The 22,046-nt window shown below is 57.7% G+C and overlaps 7 protein-coding genes across 7 annotated transcripts, besides 12 other annotated features; 3 read left to right on the top strand and 4 right to left on the bottom strand.

The window, feature by feature from the left end:
• Positions 1-300: 300 nt before the first annotated feature.
• EKO05_0010041 (Glycogen(starch) synthase) lies at positions 301-2,606 on the bottom strand (the record flags this gene model as incomplete). Its single annotated transcript, XM_038942973.1, has 4 exons — positions 301-421; positions 501-2,332; positions 2,386-2,483; positions 2,537-2,606. 4 exons carry the CDS (start codon positions 2,604-2,606, stop codon positions 301-303), a joined length of 2,121 nt encoding a protein of 706 aa, XP_038794590.1.
• Positions 451-482: a tandem repeat.
• Positions 2,607-3,017: 411 nt separating the features above from the next.
• Positions 3,018-3,049: a tandem repeat.
• Positions 3,050-3,071: a tandem repeat.
• A 571-nt stretch (positions 3,072-3,642) lies between these two features.
• Positions 3,643-3,687: a tandem repeat.
• A 124-nt stretch (positions 3,688-3,811) lies between these two features.
• Positions 3,812-6,796, bottom strand: EKO05_0010040 (uncharacterized protein; the record flags this gene model as incomplete). Its single annotated transcript, XM_038942924.1, has 2 exons — positions 3,812-5,566; positions 5,618-6,796. The coding sequence occupies 2 exons, from the start codon at positions 6,794-6,796 to the stop codon at positions 3,812-3,814; spliced, it is 2,934 nt and encodes a 977-aa protein (XP_038794589.1).
• Positions 6,583-6,619: a tandem repeat.
• Positions 6,797-7,970: 1,174 nt separating the features above from the next.
• Positions 7,971-7,992: a tandem repeat.
• An 88-nt stretch (positions 7,993-8,080) lies between these two features.
• EKO05_0010039 (uncharacterized protein) lies at positions 8,081-9,878 on the bottom strand (the record flags this gene model as incomplete). Its single annotated transcript, XM_059637678.1, has 2 exons — positions 8,081-9,512; positions 9,571-9,878. 2 exons carry the CDS (start codon positions 9,876-9,878, stop codon positions 8,081-8,083), a joined length of 1,740 nt encoding a protein of 579 aa, XP_059493661.1.
• Positions 8,201-8,227: a tandem repeat.
• Positions 9,879-9,895: 17 nt separating the features above from the next.
• Positions 9,896-10,054: a tandem repeat.
• A 727-nt stretch (positions 10,055-10,781) lies between these two features.
• Positions 10,782-10,919: a tandem repeat.
• Positions 10,920-11,485: 566 nt separating this feature from the next.
• Positions 11,486-11,526: a tandem repeat.
• Positions 11,527-11,985: 459 nt separating this feature from the next.
• Positions 11,986-12,048: a tandem repeat.
• Positions 12,049-12,269: 221 nt separating this feature from the next.
• On the top strand, positions 12,270-14,259 carry EKO05_0010038 (Asparagine-rich protein (ARP protein); the record flags this gene model as incomplete). Its single annotated transcript, XM_038942989.1, has 3 exons — positions 12,270-12,434; positions 12,527-12,584; positions 12,641-14,259. 3 exons carry the CDS (start codon positions 12,270-12,272, stop codon positions 14,257-14,259), a joined length of 1,842 nt encoding a protein of 613 aa, XP_038794587.1.
• Positions 12,440-12,477: a tandem repeat.
• Positions 14,260-15,923: 1,664 nt separating the features above from the next.
• Positions 15,924-17,486, top strand: EKO05_0010037 (mannosyltransferase; the record flags this gene model as incomplete). The annotated part of the gene is made up of 1 exon (XM_038946989.1): positions 15,924-17,486. The coding sequence occupies one exon, from the start codon at positions 15,924-15,926 to the stop codon at positions 17,484-17,486; it is 1,563 nt and encodes a 520-aa protein (XP_038794586.1).
• A 1,136-nt stretch (positions 17,487-18,622) lies between these two features.
• EKO05_0010036 (uncharacterized protein) lies at positions 18,623-19,108 on the top strand (the record flags this gene model as incomplete). The annotated part of the gene is made up of 1 exon (XM_059637677.1): positions 18,623-19,108. The coding sequence occupies one exon, from the start codon at positions 18,623-18,625 to the stop codon at positions 19,106-19,108; it is 486 nt and encodes a 161-aa protein (XP_059493660.1).
• An 879-nt stretch (positions 19,109-19,987) lies between these two features.
• On the bottom strand, positions 19,988-21,755 carry EKO05_0010035 (Ceramide glucosyltransferase; the record flags this gene model as incomplete). Its single annotated transcript, XM_038942820.2, has 2 exons — positions 19,988-21,575; positions 21,628-21,755. 2 exons carry the CDS (start codon positions 21,753-21,755, stop codon positions 19,988-19,990), a joined length of 1,716 nt encoding a protein of 571 aa, XP_038794585.2.
• Between the last annotated feature and the right edge of the window lie 291 nt (positions 21,756-22,046).

Below are 22,046 nucleotides of genomic sequence, written 5' to 3'. Positions count from 1 at the left end.
TCCGCTGCACCCATTCGCCCTATCCACGCACGCGGCAACGCCTCTGCACCGGCGTCACCGTCCTCGCGAGGCCCGATGCATCCGCGCCCGCCCTTCACGCGTCCATGGCCGTGGCACAGACGCAAAGAGCACCGACATAGTATTGACAGATCTGGTAGTACATCGTAACGCGTCGCAGCGGCCCCCTTTGTGCCTTGATGCAGGATGAATAGCGAAAGGAAATCAACGAATACACAATGCAACTTCTCCCTCGTCGGCCCCTTCCTTATCCATCCGTATCGCACCCGTATCACACCCGTGCTACTCTCCATCGGTACCGTTGGCCTTCTCGAGCGTGGGTGTCACGGCGCCTGAGCCCGTACCCTTCTTGGGCTTGAGCGTGAGCGGGAACTGGAACACCTCGTCCGTCTCTTCCTCCTCACTGCAAACATGTCAGCAACCGTCACGTGCAAAAAAAAGAAAAAAAAATGAAAGAAAAAAAAGGAGACACCTCGACTTACGGCAGCTTCCACGCAATGTAATCTTCCGTGCTGAGTCCCTCGCGGCCCTCTTGCAGCGAGGCAAAGTCGCCAGGCGTCATCATCCCAGAGCGGTCCCTCGGAGACCCGGGCTCCGACAGCGGCCGCGAGATCTTAGCCTCGTTAGAGCTGAAGAAGTCGGGCTCATCGTCGTCCTCGTATGCGTTGGGGTACGCCCTCCTCAGCGCCAGCTGTCGCGCCTTGACGTACTCCATACCCATTCGCTTCCAGTCGAGCAGGTCGCTCAGGCGCTCCGTTCGGTTCCGCTGGTTGATGCGCTGCCGCTTGCTCTTCTTGGTGAAGTCGAACATGTAGTCCACAAGCTGGTTGACCGAGTCGTCTACGCCCTTCATCCTGCGGTCCACAATGTAGATGCCGTAATCTTGAGCGTTCTCAATCAGCTCCTCCATGTAGCAACCGAAGCCAGACAGGTTCGTCGTGATGCTAGGCACACCCATGACGGTGCACTCCGCCGGCGTGTAGCCCCACGGCTCGTAGTACGACGAGAAGACACCGAGATGCGTTCCGCGGACAAAGTCGTCGTAGTCGAGAGGCAGAACCGGGTTGGCCGAGTTCAAGAACTCGGGATGGAACACAACCTTGACGCGGTCCGAGGGGTGGTTGAAGAGCTGGCACCTTCGCAGCTGGTTCAAGACCGGGTCTTCCGAGTCGTTCGCCATGTTGTGGGTGACAATGGGCGGCAGGTTGTGTCTCTTCATGGCGTACAGCCGGCGACGGAGTAGGATCTTGTCCTGGGGCGAAAGCAGCTCCTTGTCCTCGGGCAGCTCCTGGCCTTCCGTCCACGTCAGCGAGCGCTCGAAGAGCTTCTTGGCCACGTTTCCGGCAATGTTGTCGACCGTGTCGTGCAGGGACTTGATGACGGCCTGTCCCTTGAGCGAGTCGACCGACAGCGATGTCGTCTGCGCAGGCAGGATGATGAAGGCCACAACCGTCATGTTGGAGTTTTCGCTCTTCATCTTGTGGTTCAGTCGCGCCAACGACTCGATGAACATGTCCACGCCCTTGTTGCGGTACTCGTATCGTCCGGCGGTGAAGAAGTAGAGCGTGTTCTCCGGGTCGAAGTCGTTGTGGCCGTAGAAGTGACCTCGGATGAAGTCGTTGATCTTCACCTTGGACTGCTGGTGCAGGTTCTGGAACTCGTGCGTAGCCGAGAACTTCTTGACGTTCAGACCGTTGGGCAGAACGCCGTCTGGCTTGCGCTTCAGGAGATGCTCGCTCTCGTAGGCAGTGATGTGAGATACGGTGGTGAAGACATCCGCAGCGTGTGTGGCTGCGCGTTCTATGCAGTAGCGGTGGTAGATGCCACGCTTTCCCGCCTCGGCATCGACATCGAAGTACTGCAGGTTGTTGTAGAAGTCGACGGATCCGGCGCAGAGGTAGCGGCCGAGAAGCGTAGCGTGGGTGGTGAAGATGGTGGTGACGTCGATGCGGCGCTTCTTGCAAAGCGGCACCGCGACACCGGCGAGCCACTCGTGGAATTGCACGATGATAGCGCGCTTCTTCTCGTGGAAGGTGTACTCGCCCAGGAACCAGGCGATGAGGTAGCCGAAGACAATGGCTTCGTTGGTCTCGGAGTCGCTTGGCGGGGAGGGGATGCCGGCAGAGGACCACAGGTCACCCTTCCACTCGTCAAGCCATCGGTACGCTGTGCCAGTGTCGAAGAGGAGCACGCGAGGCGCACCGTCGATGAGCCATCGTCCGTACAGAACCTTGATGCCACGCTCGTCCATGGACTTGATCGTGGCTACGAGAGCAGGGTCCTTGGGCTCTATGGGCTCGACCTCGACTTGCGCCTGGTGGGTCGGTCAGCAGAGAATGGGTGGCTGGGGGGGGCAGTTGCGCATACCGAGGCCCGGTTCCACGGTCCCAGGAGGGTGTAGGCTGCGCCATACTCGGCCGTTGTGACCTGAGCCTTGGACTTGAGGACAGAGTAGATGCCGCCGACTGCGTCCAGGTCAGTACGTGAGGTGTGGGGAGCTCTGCGGCAGCTGCCATACCTCTGTTGGCGACCTCGGTCGCGACCTCGAAGAGGACGTGGTTGTTGACGTCTCTCGTTTCGGTTGCCATTGCGTCGGTGAGGAGGGCTGGCGCGAGGTGTGACGGGCAGCACCGCGGTTTTTGAGGCGAGACGCTGGGAGAGGGTCTCGGGACTAGGGGAGCTCGCAGTTGGTTCTGGGTAAGCCGTGGAGAGCTACTGCGGGCCGCACTAGACAAGCGCGTGTGATACTTCGTGTTGGGAGCGATCTGGCCGTGCCGTACGCGTTGAGGAGCCGCAATGGGGGGAGCAGGGAAAGAATGCAGTCGAGCGTACAACACTACAGATGCGGACCAGGGGGGACACGGTGCATTGAGCTGCGCAGTGCCCTCTGCCGTTCGCAAGAGAGGTTGGGGTTATCGCCGTTCCACGCGGACCATCTGACATCATGCACGAATGTCATTCGATGCAATGGCCGAATCCTGCGCGGCGCTACTACGCCAACTCCACCTCCACATACTCCACTCCACTCCACAGCAAGGCCAACACCAGCCCAAGCCAGTATGGCAAGCCAGCTTTCCTCTCGCCGTGGCCCGTGGCATCTGCTGAGGGGGTGCAGCCTCCAGCAGGGTTTGTCGCCAGCAGCTCAACAAACCACCGGTGCACACGAAAGCGGAGCAGCGGCCGAAACAGACAGGGCGCTCTGGTCTGGTGCACGTCGTTTTTCTCCAGCGCTTCGCCCGTGGTGGTAAAACACCACACATGAGCACACCTCACGATCGTCCAGCCAATGTCCGCATGCGCACAGCTGGAGCTGGATGGCTCCGTCATACCACCGGCGATGCGGGGTTTGACGTCGGCGTTGGCAGACGCACCTCCGCCTCCAACCCAGCGGAGGAGCTGTGGAGACGGGAGGTGGGACACGTGAAGACTCAGCTTCAGCCAAGCAGCTGGCGAGCGTCGTCGGGTAGCTAGCGGAAAGCAGCGATTGGCGTCTGCATAATTTCTGTGAAAACCGGGGTTGTGAAATGCTACAATAACGCTGGCCGAGAATCCACCCGCGTGGCTTCATCAGCCCCAACAGCTCTCCACCCTCGCCAATCTGCCACTCGGAGAGCAACTCGGAGAACAACGACGGCGAATACGAACCCATCACGAACAACGACAACCACATCCCCAAAGCTCCAAACACCGTTGCTCGGGATATCGAACTCCTGAAATGCTAAGAATGCAATCCGTCCAGCGCCGTACCATGCTTCTTCCTCCTCGTCCTGTGCACGTATTCATCAGCCAAACGCTATCTGCCTGATCGATCCATGGCAGGCGCATTGGTGCCCCCAATGTTCGCCAGCAAACTGCCTGACTGAAACTGCTGCTCGTCTCCAAAGTCCAGCATCGGGCCTCGTGCCTTGGAGCCGTCCATGACGCCTCGGCCGACCCTTGCGTGTCCTTGCGCATAGCCAGCCTGTGATAGCAATCCACCGGTGAAGGCTTCTCTGTCATCTTGAGGCGCTCCGCTGTGGTTGTTGAAGGTGTGAGCTGCCAATGGCTCGCCGCGTCCCTTCAGCGACTTGGTCCGCTCGTTTGGACCAGGCCCGTAGGTAGGCCGAGGGCGAGCACGCCAGTCTGTGGACGAAGGGACCTGGATGGCTTCTTCCATCGAAGTCGCGCTCTCTACAAGCGGCCCTGCACCGGCTCCTGGATTGTAGCCCTTGCCCTGCTTGACGAACTGGGGCGGAGGCCGATACTGCGGTGTCAAGTCGATCAGAGGCTGCGGCATGCCTGGAGCTCGCTTGGAGGCGGTTCGCCGAATGTCGCTCGACGTTCTCCGGTGATGATTACTTCGTGTAGAAGAGCTGCGTTTGAGGCCAGACTCGCCTTGCGCAGCCAGACGATCCATGTTGCTGATGAGCGAAGGACCCTCTGTGAACGCAGCATTTTGTTTCTGCTCGCGATCCTGCACCGCGCGTTGGCGAGTGGTGTACGCTCGTCCGAGGAGTCCGCCGGCAGCGAAGGTCTCCTCGTCTTGAGATGTAGAGCTCTGTGTGATCGAGTTCTGGCGGCTGTCTTCGGGGGCAGTGTTGGTGGCAAGCGCAGCCAGGCCGCGACTGGCAGGCGGCGGTTGCTTGCCCCTAACCGATCTTCTCCGGGCGTGTGCAGCTTGTGCGCCGCCCAACTTCGAGAGCGGTGCATCGTCTGGATACTGTCCCCGCTTGTGCGTCTCCATCTCGTCTAGTGTCTTGTTGAAGTCGTTCATGTCGATGAGTGATGTAAATGCACCTAGTTGGTAATGTGACCCCACAGACTCACCACGGTTGTGCGATGTGGCACCTGGAAGAACAGCGCCGTCCAGGACCTTCTTCGTTGCAGGCGACTTCTTGAGACCCTCGCCCTTCTGATACTTCAGGTACCAGCTTCGCCAGCCTTGCAGAGCCTTCCAAAACGTGTTCGCAATGTTCCTGTCGTTGGTGCAGAAGAAGTGAACGTATTGCGACTCGTCTGCAAATATGTTGGACTTTTGCAGACTCTTGATGGCAAAGCACATCTTCTTTGGCGGTTTGACTCGCGCAATCTTCGACTGTGTGACGTGGTAGATGTCGTAGTCAGTGAGATGGCACACGTTCTCCTGCTCCTTTGACTTTTCGTTCTTAGCCATGACGAGTTGACCATCAGGTCGCAGGAGCAGGAAGCGTTTCGCCCACTTGCCCGGCCTTGATGAGTAATTGATCATGCACGACACGCCCTCTGGTCTCTTGTCAGACACTCCGTAGGAAAGCAGTTCGTCTTGATCGATGCCGTCAATCGACGAGTCGACGATGATGAGTTCGTTCTGGTCGTCAAAATCCCACGAGTTCATTACATCGCGGACATGCTCGTAGTTGCGAAGTGGTCGCTTTACATCCACCTTCTTGAACCACTCCATCGCTACAGCTGTTCGCACGGGAACTGCATCCGTGAGAATGATGTCGGCAGACTTGAACAGGTCGAGTGGTGTCGTTGATGGGGTGACAGGAAGCTGAACGCGCTTCTTGTTGTATACGACGGTGACGCGCTGTCGTGCGTGTTAGCATGCTGGGTATGGTGGAGAGCACTGGATACGTACGCGTTCGCCGCCATTGACCGCCGACGTGGGAGCGTCGATGCCGAGCACGGCACCGCCGCCACCAGAGAGAATGGCGTCTTGCTGGTTATTGCTGCTTGCTTGTCTGGCTGGACGCGGTCTGGTGTCGCTGGCGCTTTGTTGTCTTGCAGTCTGAGGTCTCGCGGAAGTCGGTCTTTCTTCGCTCGAAAGCGACAAGCCCTCGTCCTTCCGCCGCTTGAACAGTCCAAACCCTTCCTGCCGCGGGGGCGATACTGGAGGTGATCCTGACGACTGCGACAAGAATGTGCGCGACTTCTCCTCCAGACGTGCCCTGTTTTCCTTCTCCAACTTCGCTCTGCGTCCCTGGTCCTTTCGCTGCTCGATGATCATCTGCGCCTCAGCTTTGCGCAGTCTCTTGCCGCGCTCCTTTTCGGCCTTGTCTTCCTCTTCCTGAAGTCGCAGTGCCTCGGCCTCCTCTGCCTCGCGCTCGGCCCGAAGACGTGCGGCCTCTTCCTCCTCTAGACGCCGCTCTTCCAAGCGATCCAATTCAGCTCGCTTGGCCTCCCTCTGCGCGTGGGCCTCGGCCTCGAGCTTCTCCTTGACGCGGCGCTGACGGTCTCTCTCTTTCTGCAGGAGCGCCCGTGGGTCTTGATACTGCTGCGCCTGCTGCCGAGCGTCCCTTGGGAGGGGAGGCGCGACTTCTGCACGGTGTGTGGCAGGTCGTGGGCGGAGCTGCGCATCGGTCGCGGTGTGTGGCGGTTCCTGGTGCGGCGGCGGCGTGCTCACGGCGCGGTGACGGGCAGATGAGGAGGGTGGTGGCGCGGTCTGGGGTAGTGGAGGGGCTTGTGGAGGGGCTTGTGGAGCGGTGTTGGAGCGCAAAGGGGGCACGTTGGGGCTGGTCGCGTGCGCAGTAGGAGGGCGGCGGTGGTAACGGCTCATGCTCCGGCCTATGTTGCTATTGGGCATCTCGCGTTGTGTATGCGCTTCAGGCATGGCAGGCACGGCAGGCATGGCAGGCATGGCGGGCGTGACGGGCATGGCGGACGTGACGGGCATGACGGGCATGGCAGGAATCGCGGGCACTGGGGGCGCGGAATGCGGCGACTGCTGCAGCAGCTGCTCCTGCACGCGTCTCACACTGCGGTATCGAGACAGTCTTCGGGGCGCCGCAGTCGGCGGCTCTGTCATGTCGCTTGCCATGCTGTGCGACAAGCGTGCATCTGCGTTCCTGAGCGTGTGGTATGCAAGGGACTCGAGCGTGCATGAGGCGGGACACAGTCGCCCATGGAGGTAGTCGAGTGTGTTGTCAAGATGCAGCGAGGGCAGGTGCAAGCGGGTAAACGGCTTCTATTCAATAAATCACACCAGACGCCTGGTCGACGGCGCATGGCTTCGCTGGCCTCGCATGCCACTCATTTCCAGGAGAACGCGTCAGGCGGCGCGACCTTAGCAGCCTGAAAATAGCCAGTGGGCTCCTGCTAGTGCTAGCCTAGGTGGTCTAACACCTCTCCTGAGAGACATCGTGAAACCAGCCCATTTCATGCCGACATGAGCATCGTGGCCACCATCCCCACACGCTGTCACGACCAGGGTTCGCTGTGGCCACGGAACAGCCCTCGTTGCAGATAGCACCACAGCAAGGTCCTCCCCATGATCTGCCTTTTGCCCCTCCGAAAGGGCAGCTCGTACCCAGCACGGCTGGACGAACCAACCGGGTCGTGCTTGGCTAGCCGTGGACTGCATCCTATCAAAGAGGGGGAGCCTCTGGAGCATGGCATGGTGATATTTGACTGGGCCTTTGGGTGAGTCGAGGAAATGAGCTTTGCTGGCAGCCGACTACGCCTAGTCATACAAGCATGCGGCCACGAGCGCATTGTCAATGCAGCACAGCGTGCGTTCCCCTCCAACGTTTCCAGCCGTGAAATGGGTCATCGTAAGCCTGATCACAGCGTCTGACCATCTGAGCCACAGACCAAGCGTAGGAGTTGGGGGTGGGACAAAATCAAGAGCTGGCCGAAGAGGATATTGGAAATGAACACCACATCCCAGGAACCTCTGCGCTTCAGTAGCACGGAAAGACACAGTGCATGTTCTGCTGGGCTTCTCAAAGTCGGCCATGATCATGTAGCTGAGCACCATGTGGTGCGCAGTGGTAAAGGGGAGAGGTACCCATGGGCTCAAGAAAGACTCCGATTCCTACCATGTACAACTAGATGCTATCCCGCCCATCCCATCTGCCATGAAAGGTCATTGTCTGCGGTCGACTGCGGTCGATCAAGTCCCAAACGCCTGCTGCTATCATACAGTCGTCGGTGACAGGAAAGAGAAAGGGGTATTTGAGAAGTGAAACGCGAGGATAAAAAGCATAACCTGAGAAGAAGAGGAGGAGGAGGAGGCAATGGCAGCTCCCCCCGTACGCCTTGTAGGCAAGTGAGGTGAATTCGACCTGGAGTCGGACGAGTCGGACGAGTCGAGGTGGGCGTTTTACCGCCACAGATCGGCCCTCGAGGCGCGCTTGTCGCGTCCTGCGTGGGTCATCCAGCTTGCGCGCACTCCAGGGCCGCCGGGACTCGTGCTGAGCGAGTGCGAGTGGCTGTGACCAAAGCCGCCGAAGCTGCCGCCGCCGCCACCTGCGGTCGGGTTGCCTGCGCTTCTGGGTCTTGCATCGTTCTCCGCTGGAATGGCCAGGAAGCCACCGAACCCGTTGGGCACCACGATGCTCCTTCGTGCATCGCCGCCCCATTGAGGTCCCAGCCCCTTGTGTGCAGAGTAGCTGCTGAGGGGGCGGCCGCCCGCCATGGACGCTCGTCGGCCCCCCACCTCTGGGGGAATGATGGAGGTGAAGATCCATTCCAGCTCATCAAGGCCCTTTGAAAACACCTCGAGTGGCTGGTTGAAGATGGGTTGCGGTGCTTCGCTGAACGGACGGATGGGAGGTGCCAAGGTGAGGATTTCTGGGAACTCGGGGTCTTGGACGTAGAGCTGGCGCAGTCCGGGAAGGCTGTTGGACAACAGCGACTTGGCCAGGTATTGGTAGTACGAGGCGCCCGGCGAGTAGATTTGGTTGGTTGAGTTTGCCACAATCTCGTAGTGGAGCTTGCGCAGGGTGTAGGACTCCAGAGGGGGTAGAGGATCCAAGGGCAAGGATGCGGTGACTGTGGCGTTGTACTCGAGGGTGGTCAGGTTCGAGGCTGCCCGCAGGATAGGGTGCAAATGTGCGACCGTGATTCCGTGACAGTTCTTGATGACGAGTGTCTTCAGTCTGGCGGCGCACATGTGGTTGGACAGGTACTGCATCAATCCCTGGGCGGTTAGGCCATGCACCTTGTCCAGCCTCAGCGTCTCCAGGGGCGGGAAGTGCGGGAGGCCAGGTGCATCGTGGAAGAAGGAGTCGTTCAGCCAGGCACCGGCGGTTACTGTGAGCTCGCTCAAGCGCGGCAGCATGCCAAAGACCTGCCTCAGTATGCTCGGCTCGATGCGCAGCTTGTTCAGCTCCACGACTCGCAGCTCCTGCCAGTAGCCATGGAGCAGCGACTCGAGCGACTGCTCCCCGCCCTCGTTGTACTTGATCTTCTGGATGTGTGGACAGCGCGCCTGTAGCTCCTGCCGCAGCAGTTGACAGGACGGGTCGCCGTTGTAGAAGCCGTCGGGGAGGTCGATGTAGTCGAGATTGGGGCAGGCGGACACGAGGCGTGCGAGGTCTGCCTTGCAAGACTCTCGTGTCATGTAGGGCAGCTTGACAAAGCGGACACGCTGGCCGAGGTGCTGGTTGCCGCGCACGCTGTTGGTCAGCATCTGCAGGCGTGCCGTGGGCGTGTCCTCCTGGTCGCCGTTGCGCGACTTGCGCCTGCGCTGGTCGGCGTAGATCTCCTCGAGCTCGCAGTAGTGCACGGCGTCAATGCGGATGCTGTTGTAGCTGCTGTGGATTAGACGTTGCCAGGCAGTCGGACGTCACGGCTTGCGCGCAGACTTACAGCAGACCAGCAGCGATGCCGTACCACGAGCGTCGAGTCAGGGCGCAGTGTGCCAGATCGCGCATGTCACAGCTCATGCAGCCGTCGTTGCCGCTGTCCTCGCTGCCATGGAGGGTGTCGTCGGTCGCGTGCGGACAGATTAGCTCGAAGATGCGCCGCAGCACCTTCTCGGGCAGGCGTGTGGTTTGGTCGGGCCCATGGTAGTCGTAGGTGGCAGGGGCGTAGTAGTCGTTGCGTGGGACGCGGAGGTCCACGCTTTTCTTGGGCGTCGACGACTTCTTCCTGGAGAAGCGCTTGAACCAGCCCATGATGCCAGAGCTAGGCAGTCAATCAGTCAGTCCGTCAGTCCGTCAATCCGTCAATCCGTCAGTCCGTCAGTCCGGCAAACCGTCAATCCGTCAGTCCGTCAGTCCGTCAATCCGTCAGTCCGTCAGTCCGGCAATCCGTCAGTCCGTCAGTCCGGCAAACCGTCAAACCGTCAATCGGTCGGTGTATCGAGTTATGGATGGTGGACGACACGCGTCCAGGCAAATTCAGGGTGCTGCGACAAAGTACGCGGGGTAGAAATAGGGTGCACTTACGAGCTACGGTCCGCGGCTTGTGGGCCTTGTTCGAAACGGCGCGACATGGCCCGATCAAGACGATGCGTATTATTCAAAGTATTCAAGCCGCTACAGCCAAGGACGGTCAGCTGTGGACCCAGTTGCAAAGGCGCGCGATGGGAGGGTGGATTGCACTGTCCGTGGCCCCCGTGGAGCGGGCGATGTGGTCGCAGGGAGCGCTCAGTGCGGCGCAGTCTTGGGGATCAAGGGGCAAGCTGTGGCCTGCTTCTGTTCAAACGGGACAAGGCCACGACGCAGACGAATGGAGACTGGTAAGACGGGTTGGACATGTCAGCAAGCCTTCAAGGCGGGTGAGGGTGCTATCACCGACACAGCACAGCACAGCACAGTACGGCACAGCACAGCACGGCACAGCACAATACAGCACGGCACAGCACAATACAGCACGGCACAGCACAATACAGCACGGCACAGCACAATACAGCACGGCACAGCACAATACAGCACGGCACAGCACAATACAGCACGGCACAGCACAATACAGCACGGCACAGCACAATACAGCACGGCACAGCACAATACAGCACAGCACGAGTGAAATGCACATGTGCTGTGCAGGGAGCGGCGACAACCAGAACGGATCCAGGGGTTCAGGTGTTCAGTGTTTAGTGCTCAGTGTTTAGTGTTCAGTGTTTAGTGTTCAGTGTTTAGTGTTCAGTGTTTAGTGTTCAGTGTTTAGTGTTCAGTGTTTAGTGCTCAGTGTTAGTGTTCAGTGTTCAGTGTTCATGGCTGGAGGCGTGCATCACGTGTGGCCTGTGGGGAAGAGACGGGCGCCAGGGGCAGGGCGATAGGCAACAACGTGACGGCGGCGAGGGAGCCGTTGAACGGGCGGCTTTGTCAAGGCGGAACAACGTCTCAGGACGTCTGCCGTTGGTATTTATAGATCTGCGCGTGGACGTCACGTCAACGTGCAGAGGAGTCGACAACGTACTCGCCAAAGAGCAGCAGGGAGCCGGCTTGACGCTGTTGCGTCGAGGACAGCAGCGCTCAGCTCGAGCGAGCAGCGACGGCCGGCGCTGCAGGCTCGCGTCCATGCACTGCAGCGACTGCACCCAACACTCGGGCGGAGGCGCAACGTCGCACGGCGGAGGCGGAGCACACGCGAGAGTGTTGGACCGACGCGTGCGCTGCGCAATGGGAGCCGGCGGTGCTGTGGTTTCAGATTCCAGATTTCAGAGGCCAATCACCAGGGCCCGGCGCCGACCAAGAACGGGCAGCTTCGCCGGGGCGTGCTGTGGCCGGCCGCGCATCCACTAGACGCCCGTCTGCAGCCCGCCTCACGACTGGCACTCGGGACTGGGACGGGGACGGGGACGGGGACTGGGACGGGGACATGGACATGGACATGGAGAGCATCAGTCGAACCACGGTTCCGTCCAGGAGCCAGGAGGGCCATGATGCCACGCCAGGACACGTTCAACGGCCAATGGTCCATGGTCAATGGCGTCGGGCTGCGAGGACCGCACAGATGTCGTCCAACTCGCCAAGTCCCATGTCTGGCGCTGAGAGCGCGTTAGCTCCTCCCTCCACGTCAAGAAATCTTCTGGTGAGCTTTCGCACGGAGCTGCAACCTCCCCTACCGCATCGACCTCGACCTGTCTCATCTCGCCCGGCGCTCCCTCCCCTCGTCTCGTCTCCATTGCCCGAGTCTCCGCCCTCCCACTCACCCGCAAAGCGTGAAGCTCCCAGCCTGAAGCTCCCAGCCTGAAGCTCCCAGCCTGAAGCTCCCAGCCTGAAGCTCCCAGCCTGAAGCTCCCAGCCTGAAGCTCCCAGCCTGAAGCTCCCAGCCTGAAGCTCCCGGCTCCCAGCTCCCAGCTCTTAGCTCCCAGCTCCCAGCTCCCAGCTCCCAGCTCCCCTCGTTCGCTTGCTGCGCCCTCACCTGCCCTGCCCGCTGACGTCTCCGCGCCTGCCCTTCCCACCCAGACCCAAACAACCGCGCCTTGCTCCTCACCCTGCCCCTCGACGCCAGCTCGCAGCCGAGTGCAGCGAGTCCACCAAGTCCAGCAAGTGCACCCACCCCCCACGCTCCGATTCCAACGACAACGGAGCCGCTGGTCCCCTCAGCGCCCTGTGAATATGGCCTCCCAACCCACCCCCACCCCTCAGGCACCGAACCTCGACCGCTATGTCGTGATACACGTGGCCACGACCTGTGACGAGCACGGCGTCTACGTCACCAAGGACTCTGCCGAGGTCATCGAGCTCGGCTGGATCTTGCTGGATGCAAAGTCCTGCGAAGAGGTATGGCTTCCGCCGCTTCCACCGCTTCCACCGCTTCCACCGCGTCCCCGTCTCCCACCGTGGCGCGCACAGCCGCTAATCCATCCTGTCAGCTTCACCGCGAGAGCGTCCTCGTGAAACCCGTCAACACCCCCATCACTGCGTTGTGCAGTAAGTTGTCCTCGTCCCACACCTGCCACTCCGCATTGGCTGACGTAGACGCCCAGCAAGCTTGACCACCCTCACCTGGGACCAGGTCCGCAACGCTGGCTCCTTCCGCGATGCCATCAACCGCTTCGACACATTCGCCCAAGAGCACATTCTGCCCAAGAACCTCGAGTTCGCCTTTGTCACCCTCGACTCGTGGGATCTGCGCGTCCAATTGCCCCGCGAGGCCCGCGACAAGGCTGTCGTCCTCCCTCCCTACCTCCAACACTCTCGCACCTTCGACCTGCGTACAGAGTACCAGCGCTGGCAAGCCCACCACCCAGAGTCCCTCCCCTTCGGTTCCAGCGCTCTGACCAACATTTGTGCCGCCCTCGAGGTCGAGCCTGTGCAGTCGTCAGCGCCCATCAAGCACAACCTTCCCTTTCACCTACAGGCCCTCGCCCCCGCCTCGCCAAGGCGCGCCATGGAAGAGGCCGTCACCCTGGCAAGAGTGCTCCGTGGTCTCATCCGCAAGAGCCAACCGCCCCAAGACCACCCGGACGTACTGACCAAGCCAATGGACGCCCGCGCCGACGTCCGAGCCTTCCTGTCCGAGCGCAGCAAGGTCCTCCACATGAGCGGTCTCCCTCACGACACCACCCAGTCCGAACTCGAGAGCTGGTTCACCCAGTTCGGCGGTCGCCCCATTGCCTTCTGGACCCTGCGCACCCCAGATCAACACAAGCCCACCGGTACCGGCTTCGCAATCTTCTCATCCCACGAAGAGGCGGCCGAAAGTCTCTGCATGAACGGCCGCGCGCTCAACGAGAAGGCCATTGAGGTTTCGCCTTCCTCCAGCCGTGTCCTGGACCGTGCTGCAGAAATCATCACCCCCTTCCCGCCCAGTAAGAATAGGCCTCGTCCGGGTGACTGGAACTGTCCGTCGTGCGGCTTCTCCAACTTCCAGCGACGCACGGCCTGCTTCCGCTGCTCCTTCCCAGCCATGCAGCAGGGCGGTCCTCAAGGAGGCGACCCTATGGGCTATGGCGGTGCCTACGGCTATGCTCACCCCGGCATCATGGGCCCGCCCCAGCACCACATGGGAGGACATGGTCATGGACACGCCATGGGCGGTGGCCACATGCGTGGAGGTACGGGTGTCGTCCCCTTCCGTGCCGGGGACTGGAAGTGCGGCGAGAATGGCTGCGGCTATCACAACTTCGCCAAGAACACTGCCTGTCTTCGTTGCGGTGCGAGCCGTGCGGGCGCTGCTGTGGTCGCCGATAGCGCTTTCCCCTCGCCCATGGACACACCATCAAGCTTCGGCATGGGCCCTCCCTCCATGGGGGGCACCCCGGGCGCTGGTCCTTACGGCCCTGCTGGGTACGCTCAGGGCGCATTTCCTCCACAACAATACGGCGGCCCACCCAGCCAGTACGCTCTGCCATCGGGTATGGGCGCCGCTAGCCCTTACCCTCCCATGGGCGCGCAGTACTCCCAGAATGGTGCCATGCACTCGACTCCTTTCGACAGCCGCTCCGCCGAAGCTGCTTTCAGCGCTGCTGACCCATACCCCAATCAGGGCGCTCCCAACGGTGGTGGCGACCCCTTCTCTTTCCTTTCTACCGGATTCAACTCGATCTCGATGAACGACGACCGCCGTAACGCGTCCAACTCCGCCAACAAGTCACCGGCGTAAGCTACTCGTATATAAGGTATCACATCTGCATCCTTGGATCTTGCACAAGCGATTTGGTATGGGACGGTTTTTTTCGGACAGGCTGGCGCTGGCAAGATTGAATTCGGGGAGTTCGTCGTTCAGAAATGGTTAAGATCTCGTGGCATTTGCAGGCTACCTGGCATGGAAACGGGTCGGTGTGCGTATAGACTGGGGACTTCAAGCGATGGAGTTTGATACCTTTAGCGGACGGTGGTGTTCCGGGAATGGATTTGCAACACAGAAGCCGGACAGGATAAAAAGTGCAGGCTCGACTGTGTGCCGGCAACAGGGGCCGGGTGGAGCTTTGGATCCGTCAGTCCGTGTTTCTTCTCTAGCTTTTTTTCTTGGTTCGTGTGTTTCCCACCTTTCGTCTGTTTGCAGATGAGTTTCACAGTGCTCTTTCTGCAAGTCATTCAGAGTCTCATTCCTTCCATTTGCTGGCATAGCGCGGTGGGTGGTAGCGAGGCGCTGGAAGGATATCGGTTCCTTGGTCGGTCACTCAACATTTTTCCTTTGTCGCTGTCAGCTTGCTTTGCCATGTCGTGTGGTGACCGTCCAGGTCTTTGTTTCTGCGCATCAAGTTCCGTCAAGATGATGTCCTCGTTGAGCACCGCTGCATCTGTTTGCTTGCTTGCCGTTCTTCTTAGTCATCTATCCTCTGTGCATTCTCCGCTCCTCCCAAATTGCTACAAAAGTACACATATATATAGAAGAATGTACCTCTAGAATGTCAGAAAAGTGTATTGCTCTTGTGTGTCGCGTAGCCGTGTTGCTCGTCTTGGTCTATCAAGTCACGTGTCGTGTCATCATCCACCTCGTTGCACACAACAAGATCTGATGCAATACAACCACATCAACAACGCAAATCAAATACGTTCCATCGATCTTTGCATAACACATAAAACGTGGATTCGCTGAGACGGTCACAGACTCAGGTACCGCAGCTTGTACGTCCATCATCAGCACACGCCCTTGCATGATCTGCCGTCCAAAGCAGCACGTAGCTAGATCAGACGAGGATCGCAACCTCCACACACGCAAAGCTATTCATTTCAGTGTTTCGTGCAAAGACAACAACGCTGCTCTGTGTTCTGTGGCTGTCAAGGGAGCTGAGTCGTAGGTGTTGCCACGGATGAAAGCACCGCGGCTTACCTGTACTGTAGCAGACGAGTTCTCTGTCGGCATCTCTCAAGTATCTGGCGAATTCGATCGGGCTCTACAGCCACCCACTCTGACGCGGATGGAAGACCCCTCTCGAGTCACGATGCTAGGTTCGCTCACCGGGTTCAGATAGGTGTCTAGATGATATGGCCGCTTCGGGTTCGGAGCTGAGCTGCGGCTCAACAACATCGCACCCATACACTAGAGTATCCCCTCGGCATAAGTTCGCAAGGTATACCTGGCTGGCGCCTCTATGCAGTCAGCCAGACTTGTAGCTAGGGTAGCGAGTATTCCACAACATCTCTGCCGCATGCAGTCGAGACATAATCTCTAGCGCTCACAGTTCGCTTCGTGGACCATCGATCAAGTCGAGTGCAATCGCCAAACTCTTGACAAACCAGCCCTGGAGACTTTGAGACGGACACCAAACACTATTACGCTCGCCGACCGGTATTTAGGGCCACAGCCTGGTTAAATCAATCATGCTGGTCTCCAATACCTCTACAGCGCTGCGTTTGTTGCCTATACCACTCGTGCTCATCATATATTGTATTTTCAGTCGCTTCCATGGCTACAACAATGCATCTCGTTACAGTCCACCTCCGTTGGTCAGCACCAACGCACCCCCGTCGTCCAACACCAAAGCTGCGGCTGTGGCGAGCTCGACCAACTTTACTGAGACCAAATCAAATTCCAGCCCTATAGTGAGCAGTTTCTGGAAGGATCTTGCTATCGCCCTCGAAAACGCTCGACCTCATTGTTCACCCCTCAGTGTTGAAGACGGTCATCCAACAGATTCAGAGACAACTTTCGAGCCTGTGAATACGACAAAAAGACCTCCTGACCGGCTAGTGGATTTTACAGACAAACACGAAATCGCGTTGCTGAGAGCCCACTACGTTATGCGTACCTCCGCGCACCGGCTCGCGGGCCATCTCATCTTCTCCAAAGGCAAACAGGGGATCGTCACGACTACAGATACAAAGCACATACCTGTCTCTCTGGTGTCACTCCGTATGTTGCGAAGAACAGGTTGCCAGCTACCTGTTGAAGTCTTTATGGAAGACTGGACCGATTACGACCCCATCATCTGCGAAGTCATCCTCCCTTCATTGAAAGCGGCGTGCGTGGTCCTCTCTGAGATAACAGAGGTGTCCTCGGACTACGAGGAATCTACGAGCTATCGACTCAAGCCTCTCGCCATTCTGTTCTCATCTTTCCAGCACGTTCTCTTTCTTGAGAGAGATGCCTTTCCTGCTCAGGACCCTGTGGCCCTCTTCTCCACTGCTCCATACACGGTTCATGGCCTTGTGGCCTGGCCTGACCTCTTCGGCCTTGCAGTATCTGAGCATTACTACCATATTGCCGCCATCCCATACTATTCTCCATCCTCCCGAGCTTCAACCGACAGTGGAATCATTCTTATGGACAAAGATAAGCACCGCGAGTCTTTGCTGATGATGGTCTACTACAACCACTATGGCCCAGACTACTACTATCCCCTCCTTTGCCAAGGGTCGCACAGCGCAGGGAGCAAAGAAACGATTATCCAAGCCGCCATGGCGGTCGAGGCGCCCTGGTATCAAGTCAAGACCGGCGTAACCGGACTCGGGTACTTTGAAGACGGTGAGTATCGTCTGAGCGGTATGGCACAGATGGACCCGAGGACGGATTACCAATACAAGCCTCCGAGCAGAAGTCACACCCATCCTGAAGACCGGTGGGAGGCTGCTGATCTCGAAGATGGAGGCAGGGTACCAACGGCACCAAAGCCAATGTTTGTGCATCAGAATATGCATGAGCTCGACCCTGCTCACATACTATCCACGGGAGGGACGAACGCGAAGACGAGTGACGGCAAGTACACGCGTATGTGGGGCGACCTGAAAGGCACGGTCAAGATGTTTGGGTATGACATCGAAAGGCGAATGTGGGAGGTGGTGATTGAAGAAGGGTGCAGAGACGACGCGGAGCTCGAGTCATGCGCGAACTTGCGAGAGTTCTTCGTCGACGTATTCGGGCTTCTCGACAGCGTAGATGAGTAGGATGCAACAACACCTCCGGCTTCTTGACCTGTCGCCCCGAAAATCTCCAACAACAACACAACGATCAGAGCCCTCTTGACCATGCCCTAGAATCGATCTCGTTGCACGCTTTGAATCCACATTCCCCTAGCTCATCTGAAAAGTAACTCCTGTATGGCTATCACGTGCACAACTCATCTCCTCGTCAAACCAGAATCACCACGTCGGCGTCAGGCTACAGACGCACTCTGAACAGAAAGCGCCTCGCACTCTGCGAATCCCTCAGATGAGCGACTTCGCAAGAGCAAGAACCAAGCCAGCCTATCATTTCACCAGTCCCGACCCAACGTGAGAAGTCTCCACGCGCTTCCCTTCAGAAGGGAGACCGCACCTTGAGATAAGCGAGTGTGTGCGTCGGGCAGTGCGCGGTGGGATCCGTGGGCTATTCAATAACGAGGGTAGTGGCGATGTGTCTCTCTACATGCCTTGCTGTATTCTAGCCGACGCCTGTTGGGCCAGGAGAAGTGCGTTTGCTGGATTGTCAACGGCGGGGCAAAGTCGTAGCAGATGCGTGCGTGCATGGCTCACGGAGGAGAGGTGGAGGAAGGAGGGGGTTAGCGGAAAAACTCTGGTGGCATCGCTAATTACAAGGCGGACGGGACGGGTAGAGGAGCTTTGAGATTCCCATATCTGCGGCGTGCTTCCTTCCAGTTCGTACGATGCAATGAATAGATTGTGTGCAAAGAAACACAACGAATACCCAGCACAGATGATGTGTTGAGCGAGCTCAGTTGCAAGCAGGCTGGGCTTGGTTTGAGATGAATGATGCGAGATTTCGGGCGCAGCTGATGCACCTTCGAAACTTGCGTCGCAGCCCAAGTTGACCTCGTATCTCTCGCACCAGCAACCGAGCCTTGTCGCACCTTTACACTTCAGACTCCATGGTCGCCGTACTCCAGATCAGCGGAGGTGTGATGATGGTGATGCGAGTCAATATACCTTCAAAGTCTAACGCGGACGACTGATACGACAAAGGCCACCGCATGCGCAGAGACCACTTCGGACAAACAGTGTACTCCCAGATCAAACAGATCATTGCAGTGAAGGAAGTCCCTGTGTAGGATCGGTGAGTGTCCTAGCTTACACCTGTTTCACAGATGCCTTGGGTGACTGACAGTAGTAGTCTAGTCTCCACGCATCAGAGGGGAGACAATTTGAAGCTCGGAAATGGCGGTCGCGAGGATTCGAGTTTCGGCGATGCGATGAAAAGGGTGCACTGCTCTGGCCCTGATGGAGCGAAACATCAGATAGATACGGACATGCTTCAGGAATGGACTCTCCTCGCGTTGATAGCTTCGCTCGTGGAACGCACCGACGCCGTGTCGCAGCCGCCAACACGCTGGAGGTTGGCATGGGCTCGGAACGCAGCTCTGCTGTTCGGACAAGTATGTGCTGCGACGCCTATAGTGCTCTATGGGGCGGTTGTCACGGCGTCAACCGAGACAACGGATGGTTGGCTTAATGAGAGGAGTTGGATGGTCGATCGGCCATGTGCGAACCTGGAGCATGGTATCTTCACATCTGTAAGATTAAGCTTAAGACGGCTCGAAAATGCATGCTTGCTTACATCACTTTGCAGATAATTTCGAGCAACCTCCTTTGAGTCGATGACGGACCCGACCACGTTCGTTACAGCTTCCCTAGTATTCAGCACGCTGATTACCACTCGCTACCACTGCAATAAAGATATGGTCATCCTGAGACCCCTTCTGCTAGCGGTCGCTGTAGCAGGACTGGCAGCAAGTGCGATTTGTTATCAAGACAGCATTCCTTCCGACTTCTGCTTCAGTCGTTCCTATCCTAGGTATTGTTTTTCTAATCCTGGGTCACATAGCCGACACGGTCATTCATCGCGTGCCAGGTGGAAAGCATAGCGCCAGGATGGAGCACAGGTTGTTGTGCGATCTGCAAGACCTCGACAACAAGTAGGCATGGATGTAGAAGTCCCAGTGATGAGTCGAGCAGCTAGCAAATACGGTGAGAACTCCTTCACGCTCTTTGACCTTCATCTAGTGACTGACACGCTGCAGCTCTCTAAGAGCCGGGTGTTCGCGCAGTCTTATGGGAACCCTGGTGTATGGAGTTGTTCTCTTTTGCGCTAGTTGGACTGACCGATCGTTGGTTTCGTCCTTGATTTACTTGAACTTATCAGGGTTGAGCTGTTGGGACCAGGTCCGCAATGTAGTGTCAACCTCAGCTCTTGACGTTGATGCTTTGGCATCCGTTAACGTGCTCCCGAAAGGGCGAGAACCATGCAGTTGTCTTACGCTGCAATCGTTCCAGCGATTGTAACTTCCCAAGCATGAGTGAAAAATTGATATTGAGCAGTGATATACGTTGCAGCAAAGCGCCAAGAGAACGGATCTCTCAGCGCTCTGGTATCAGAGGAGCCTTGTGCGTGTACGCTATGCAGGTGTCGTGAATCTTATCTGTCTATTTGATCGGAGCATCCCAAGTACGTGCTATTTCTTACTTTTGATGTCGTGGTCGGCACCTTTCTTTTTCTGAGGCAAGATCTCATGGACCTTTGTGTCCAGTGCAACGTAAAATTTCCTACCTCTCCATTCCACCGTTGCACCACCCCAGAAGGCTGTAATCCACACAGGCAACGCGAAGAACTCCCTCCCAAGCCAGGCGTAGAAGAACTCGCAGAAATTTCTCCGTGCGCCGTCGAGCAGGCTTGGTTGACCGGGTGCCTTGTCTTCGAGAAGAGGCTTCAGAGATTCAGCGCGGTGATATGCGGCATTTGATCGTTGTGGTAGGACAAAATCCGGCGTATCAGCGTCGATCTCTACGGTCTTTGCAGAATGCAGCAGAAGGTACTGGACATAGTCGACAAAGCACCATGCACTCATATGCAGCAGCCATATCAAAACGAATGATGTCCAAGTAGGGCTGATGAACGTGCGGAAGTACGGCAGAGTGGTCAGTGCATACGCACCGTATACACCGCAAAACATACTCTCCGTGCCAGGCTCCACAAACGTGGCCAGAGTGACCGTATACTTCCGGACTCGCAGCCAGCGTATACGACGATCCAGATACGCTGCCACAGACGTGTGACTTATAGGCTGGAAGCAGAAGTCGCCAAACAGCATTTCGTGCTTCCCCCATTTCTCCTTCTTTTCACCTGCTGCAGGTTTGTAGTCGCGCTTCTCGAATGCTTGCGGTTGTTTCCATAGCGCGTCACCAATGAGATGGTCCTCGCAGATGTTGTCAGAGAAGAAGTCGATACCAGGCGCGTACTTTGGGCTCGAGGAGGTCACGTAGTTAAGCTGCGACCGACGGAACATGGTGCTCTTGCCCATGATGCAAGGCGCGACCTTGACCGTGTTAATGGCCTGGTAGAACTTGGCATGTGCCGAGGACATGAATGCTTCGTCGAGACGTCCACCACCACGTTGTAGTAGTCTCTTGAAGGCACTGCCTGAAGCTTTCGATGAAGAATTTGCTGCAGCAGCTGTGGTGTTCTCCCGCTCCTCCGGTTTTCCACTCAACAGCTCTTTCCGCTCCTCCAGAGTCAAGCTCTGTGAGTCCAGGTCCACAGTGAGCGGAGTCTGGTGCACGAACTTGAACTTGGTCTTCCTCTTCCCTCCCTTGTCCTTGCTGTATCCACACAGCAGATCGACGAATCTGGAGCCAATGCCCTTGCCCACCCAGACATTGCAGTCAAGAATCCATACAATGTCACCCTTGGCCTCTCGGTATGCACGGCTCATGTTTCTGATCTTTGGATTTGGTCCAAGCGCGGTCCTGTCCCTCTTGAGTAGTGGGTCCTCCTCCTCGACCATGATTTGAACATCAGACTCAGGAAAGTCGCGGACAAGGCGTTCGAGGATAGGTAGCGCGGGATCTGAGCGATTGGCGACACAAAAGACATTGTCTATCTTGCGCTTAGGGTAGGTCTGGCGCAGGCTCGATGCCAAACACTCATAAAGGCGCGGATCCAAACCAGATACAGGCCGAATTACGGTGACATGAGGCACCTCTTCCTCCTTCATGGACGTGATACATGCTGCCGGCTGTGGTCTTCTCCAGTAGTAACGGAATCTGTCTGCATCAGTTGGCTGTCCTGGCATATGACGTCGACAGGAGTGCGTACAATTGCGTGAAGCCAATGGCACAAACACTCCAAACTATCGCAAACCAGATGAGGCTGCCGGCAGCCACGTAGAAGCGCAACTTGGAGACATTGCTGGTCTCGGCGCTCGGGAAGAGCTCGTGACGCATGCGCGTTAGTTGTGCAAGGATGTGGGGAAGGCGCGGATTGGGGGGTGAGCAAGGCTGCGCTGTGACGGTTGATTTGCACCTCGGCAGGCACGTCACGTGTATATTTAGCTCTGTTATGCAGGTATCAGAACAAGCTTTCGTAGAGTTATCTGGGAAGTTGAAGATACGCTACGTTGTGCGCCGGCTGCTGTTGTGCAAAAATTCGATCGAAAGTCTGTGAAACAGACACGTTCATCTCCGAGCTTTCCGCGGCGCTTTCGCTTTCAATGCATACATGGATCAGGTCACTAC

This window comes from Ascochyta rabiei, chromosome 18 (genome assembly GCF_004011695.2).
Source record: "Ascochyta rabiei chromosome 18, complete sequence".
Classification (NCBI taxonomy): Eukaryota; Fungi; Ascomycota; class Dothideomycetes; order Pleosporales; family Didymellaceae; genus Ascochyta; species Ascochyta rabiei.
The sequence above is the reverse complement of the archived record's forward strand: the minus strand, read 5'-3'. Positions and strand labels throughout refer to the sequence as shown.